At 45.5% G+C, this 6,000-nt stretch overlaps 1 protein-coding gene across 1 annotated transcript in view; it reads right to left on the minus strand.

The window, feature by feature from the left end:
- The window catches only part of cables2 (Cdk5 and Abl enzyme substrate 2), a 34,555-nt gene extending 30,338 nt beyond the window's left edge, over positions 1-4,217 (minus strand). Inside the window, exon 1 of the mRNA XM_033041946.1 lies at positions 3,617-4,217. Coding sequence (XP_032897837.1) covers positions 3,617-4,170 — 554 coding nt within the window. The 5' untranslated portion in view covers positions 4,171-4,217. The remainder of the gene's footprint in view (positions 1-3,616) is intronic.
- Between the last annotated feature and the right edge of the window lie 1,783 nt (positions 4,218-6,000).

Consider the following 6,000-nt stretch of genomic DNA (forward strand, 5'->3'; position numbering starts at 1 on the left):
CTCTGACCCCTCACTCTGGCCACAAACTCTTTGAATCACTTCCCTCTGGAAAGCGACTCCTGACTGTCAGACATAAAAACTGGTTTTAACCACGAGTAGTTGCTCTGCTCAACAGCCAAAAATCTGTTGCCTCCCTTTGATCTGGTATTTTGTTAGTTCACATGCTTGATCAATGGTGTTTTATCATTAATGTTTTATTATTATTAATGTTTAGTGTTTTCTGAGTCTTTCATAACTGTCACTGTATGTCATGTCGTTACTTGTGGGCAGAGCACCAAGGTAAATTCCTTGTATGTGAATACTTGACCAATAAATTTACTTACTTACTTAATGCAACCAGTCAGAATTATTTTCACTGTACACCTGCAGAGGTTCAACAGAGTATTCAGCCACATGCCAAATCTTCTCAAATTGAGTGTTGGCGTGCTTTCTTTGGAATTGTATCAATGTGTTGGGGCCAAGACAGATTGGAGATATGTACTCTCAGGAACCTGATGCTCTTCATGGTCATCCCTTTGCTGAAGACAGATTAATGGATCCTAGGCTTTCCTTTCCTGGAGTCACCAATTAGCTCCTCAGTCTTGGCTAATGTTGAGAGCAAGATTGTTTTTCAAGCACCATTCAACCAGATTAATGATCTCGCTCCTGCACTGAGTACAACCACTTTTTCAAGCAATAGCGAAGGTATCCTTGGCGAAGATGGAGCTGGAACAATGTGTGGCTACAGACACGAGGATAGAGAATAAAGCAGGGGATTTATCCCACAGACTTGATGTGGCCGTGCAGATGGTCAATCAGGTGTCCTTGGCAATTCGCTCTGATTGAGGTCTACCGATGAGGATGTCGAAGATCCAATTGCAATAGCGAATCTGTTTCTTTCCCAACATGCATTTTGATATTGCATGATTGTCATCAAATATGCTCATGCAGAGATAGATGCATAACTAAATCATTTTCTTGCTGGAATTGAACTGGAAAGCACCAGCCGCAAATGTATTACTTTCAGTAAAGAACACGGTGGATTTTAAAGATTAAAGATTGGAAAGAGGATGAAGTGCTCAAGCAGAGTGAGCAGATCGATGGGCTGAATGTTACAAAATGTTAAATGGTCAGCTCGACATAGATTACAAGACCTACACCAAACCCAAACCAATTAGGAGCAGACGAGGGCATTCGATCCAATTTGTGATCCCAGCTACAAAGACAGATGTGTACAGCAATTCGTTTTCCCCCCACACAATTAAAGCATGGAATAATCTCCACCCTACTATAGTTACCCAACCAGATGCAACTAAATTTAAAGTAGCTCTTTCTTCCCAATAACCCTTTCTGGCTTAAGTCCTCCCTCCACCACCTCCAGTTTAAATTCCATTTGGAATATTTTGTAGGACCAAGAAACCAAGAACCAATCCCCAACCTCACTAAAAAATCATAATTCTATTTAAAAATTACTTCCAGAAACATCCTAAAATGATTTTGCCACTTAGGGTGCATTCTCTCTGCAAGTTTTGTACTGATACAAAATGATAAATGCATGACAAAGGCTAAATATGCAGTATAGATTTAGAATTAGGACTACACCCAACTCTGCAAAACCAATCAAAAATCCCTCCAGGGTGTTTGACAGCCAATGACTAAATCCAATGTGGTTGCAATCATGTGCCATTCTTGGGTATGTTCAAACCTGCATTATATAAACACACCACAGATCTTCTCTTTCCCTTTCCCACCCACTGAAAGATTAATGCTATAAATATTATACATCAACTGTCAGAAGTGACACCGCAGGCACATAACCAGCTTTAGCTAGAACTCTCATTATTGCCATCTCCCCTCAATGTCAACTGTCTGGAACATAAAGGGGCAGCACAGTGGCACAGAGATAGAGTTGCTGCATTACAGCGCTTGCAGTGCCGGAGACCTGGGTACCATCCAGACTACGAGTGCTGTCTGTATGGAGTTTGGACTGTCTCCTCGTGACTGCGTGGGTTTTCTCCGAGGTTTTCAGTTTCCTCCCACACTCCAAAGACGTACAGGTTTGTAGGTTAATTGGCTTTGTGTAAAGTGTGTAAATTGTCCCTAGTGTGTGTAGGATAGTGTTAATGTGAGGGGAACGCTGGTCGGTGGGGCAGTTTCCGCGCTGTACCTCTAAACTAAACTAAAACAGCAGTTATGAATCTTAAACAATATATTTGCATTATTAGATGTATTGAAGACAAGATAAACTAGGGACTCTAGCAAGTGATAGGAGAAAAACACATTAGTTTCAGCAGAGAGAAAATGATTTAGTACTTTTTAAGGGTGAAACAATCATGACATGATTATTGCAGTGATACATTTATTACTACAATAGCTCAAAATGAAGAAGCCGGTTCAGCTTCAAGAAGAAGGGTGGAGTACACGCCCCAGTCTGTATCAATGATATCAAACTGGTATAGTCGAGAGATTCAAGCTCCTAATTATGGTGCAAATATTACCAACAATTTTTCAACAACCGCTACAGCCAAGAAAGCACACCACTGTCTCCAATTCCACAGGAGGGTGATTTGGCATGTCACCTCCAATGATTCTTCCTAATTTCTGCCATGAACATAGAAAGCATCCTATCCAGACGCAACACAGTATTTCAATTGCTCTTCTCAAAGCCATAATTTAGAGAAACATGTGAATGCAGCCTTGTCAATAATGCAAATCAGCCTCCTCTTCCCCCCCCCCCCCCCCCTCCCCCTCCCCCTCCCCTACATCAACTCCATCTAGATTTCACGCAGCCTCTGGAAAGGAGTCAACATAATCAAGGACCACTCATGCCCTGGTCATTCTCTTTTCTCCACTACCATCGGACAGAAGTTACAAAATCTTGAAAGAATGTACCACCACATTTAACAATAGCATCTTCCACGCTGTTATCAATTGCTTGAATGGACCTGTCAAAGGATGAATTCTCTGATCTACCTCTCAGCAGCCCTTGTATTTATTATCATCTGTTGCTGTAACACTATATTTTGCAGTCTGTTTCCCCTTTTGTGTTACCCGATGTACTGTGATTTGCCGGCATAGCACGCAAAACAGGGTTTTCATTGTATCTCGGTACATGTGACAATAATAAACAAAAACATTTCGCGACCGAGTAAAATCGATCAACTTGAATCGTTGACACTTGCAGCAGTTGAACTGCCTTCAAAACAAAACTCGGCCATACTACATAACTGCATATTTTGAAAGAAAGGTTTATAGTCCTTATTAAAAAGTGTTGTTAAAGGTTCTATCAGTAGACATATAAAACTTAATTTTAACCTCCGGATGTAAACATTAAAACCTTCCTGAGTGGCTCATGGCAGGTAAAGAAAACGAGAGATGCGAACACCACTGGGTATAAAACAGTCAATATTGAATGTATGGAGCTTTGTACGGTTTTTGTTTAGTATGTTTTTTTTTTTAAATCACGAATAAAGTTTATGATGTGTGGTGAGAGTATGTGGCGTGGCTGAAAACATCTACGAAGGTGTCAAATGTGCGCTCCGTCAAACCGAGTGAGCATCTATCCCGCTGACAGGATGCTGAGAGAAGCAGACAACTCACTCCCCCCTGGCAACCGCCGAGCATCCCGGACACCCACCTCTGCCTCTCCAACCCGAGGGGTCCGACGGCCGGCGTTGTCCCCAGCCCGCTCCTGGGCAGTGGCGTCCCCGGTCCCGAGGCAAGCTGCTGGGCAACGGCCTCGCCCGCGCTCGGCCCCAGCCCCGGGTCACCCGGCGAGGCGACCACACCTCCCGATGCTGCCGCCGCCACCGCTGCTACAGGCCCCAGCCGGGAGGTGTGAGCGATCACCGAGATGCTCGGTGTGGCCGACAGGCAGCTGATGCAGCCGCCGCCTGCCCTGGCGCTGGTGGGGGCCGATGCCGCCGCCGCCGCCACTTCCACCGCCGCCTCATGCTGCTGCTGCCGTTGCTCCGGCCGGTCTTGCTCGAAGCCATTGGCGAGCTCGGCGGGCCGGCGGCCGTCCAGTGAGATGTTGTTGAGGAAGCTGAGGGCAGCCTGTCTCCGCCGGGAGTCGGTGCGTCTCCTGACATGTTGGTGCTGGTTATGATGATAGTAGCGGTGATGCTCCTTCGTCCCGCCGTGCTTGAGGCTACAGAAGCGAAGCGTACTGCCACACGTAGCGGCCGCCATTACCCGAAGTAAACAGTGACAGCAGCGGCGGCCGCCGAGCAGGAGCGTGACGACACCAAGCCCCACCCCCCCACCTCCGTCACGGTGGGCGGCCCCGGCCCCGCCCACTGATTATGACCGATGCAGATTCGCCGGCAATGGGAGGCCGCTGACGTCACGGTGGGCGTTCCCAACCCCGCCCCGCCCGCTCAATATGACGTAAACGGCTTCTCCGGCAACGGGACGCCATTGACGTCACATAAGAGGCGGGGCCTCACAAGTGGCCGCAGATGCTGAAATCTTGAGTAAGTTCTGCCCTGCAGTATTGTGGCCATCTGTCCCAATATGGTTACTGAACATCCCAAAAGTTGATCTGGAGATATGGGAGGCAAAAAGGAGGGAAGAAAATTCGGACCTAAAAACAGAATACCATAACCATATATATAATAGATACAGGGAACACCTCTTAATTTTCACAGATGGATCAAAGGACCCAGTAGCTGAAACAACAGGGGCAGCTGTGGTAGTGCAAGGGATGAATGTTGAGATTTGCAAAAGAACAAATAACTATTTGGCAGTGGAACTGTACGCTATTTTGATGGCAGTTCGGTGGATAGAACAGGTGCAACCATGCAAAATATTAATATGTAGCGACTCATTGTCTGCAATCCAGAGTATTGGGTCTGGTGCATCCCATAGGCGGCCTGACCTAGTGTATGAAATTCTACTACTATTAAGCCAAGTAACAAGGAAGGGCAGTGACGTGACTTTGTTGTGGGTCCCAGCACACATTGGTGTGCTAGGAAATGAAAAAGTGGACAAATTAGCAAAAGAGGCCGTTAAAAAAGAGAACATAGAGGTAAACCTACAATTATCCAAATCTGAAGGAAGACACATTGTGTGGAAGAAAATAAATCAGGAATGGCAACAATACTGGGAACAGGAGACAAAGGGGAGACACCTCTATTCGCTACAAAACAGAGTGGGCATTACAGCAAGAAGAGGGGGGAACAGGAGAGAACAGGTAGTATTAGCAAGATTGAGGATAGGACACACTCACCTGAACAGCACATTAAAAATGTTGGGAAAACACCCTACTGGGATGTGTGAGGAATGCCATCAGCCGGAAACAGTTCAGCATGCTCTAGTTGCATGTAGAAGATATGAAACAGAAAGAAGAGTTTTGATCAGTGAAATGAAGAAAATTGGAATGACAGATATATCAGAAAAGAACATTCTAGAGTGTGGAGGGGAAGGAAAAGGAGTAAAGGTGTTGTTTAATTTCTTGAGGGCCTCTGGCCTTATAAAAAGGATATAATGTAAAGACATGAGGACTGTGGAGTGAAGCCAGAAGGTGGCAGCAATGCAACATTGTGGATGCCGGCTGCCGTAAAACTCCAAAGAAGAAGAAGAAGAAGAAGAATCTTGAGTAAAAAAAACAAGGTGCTGGAGGACAGACGGAAACAAAATGCTGGAGTAACTCAGCAGGTCAGGCAGCATCTCTGGAGAAAATAAATGGGTGACTTTTTAAGGGTTGAGACCAAAGAACATAGACGACCGAAGTATCTTTGGTTGAGACCCTTCATATTGAGGGTCTGGGAGAGGGAAACTACAGATATGAAAAGGTACAGAAGAAATCAAGAGTGTGCACTGATGGCCAAGGAAAGGTGGCGCCCACAATGGTCCATTATGCAGATTTGTAGGCTTCAGTAGAAATGTAAAATTATCCCCAGAATGTAGGAGAGTGCTAGTGTACAGGATGATCACAGGCCAGTGTCAACTTGGTGGGCTGAAGAGCCTATTTCTGCACTGTATCTCTAAAAGTCTAAAAGTAAAGGCACAGGATGACTG

This window comes from Amblyraja radiata, chromosome 23 (assembly GCF_010909765.2).
Source record: "Amblyraja radiata isolate CabotCenter1 chromosome 23, sAmbRad1.1.pri, whole genome shotgun sequence".
NCBI lineage: Eukaryota > Metazoa > Chordata > Chondrichthyes > Rajiformes > Rajidae > Amblyraja > Amblyraja radiata.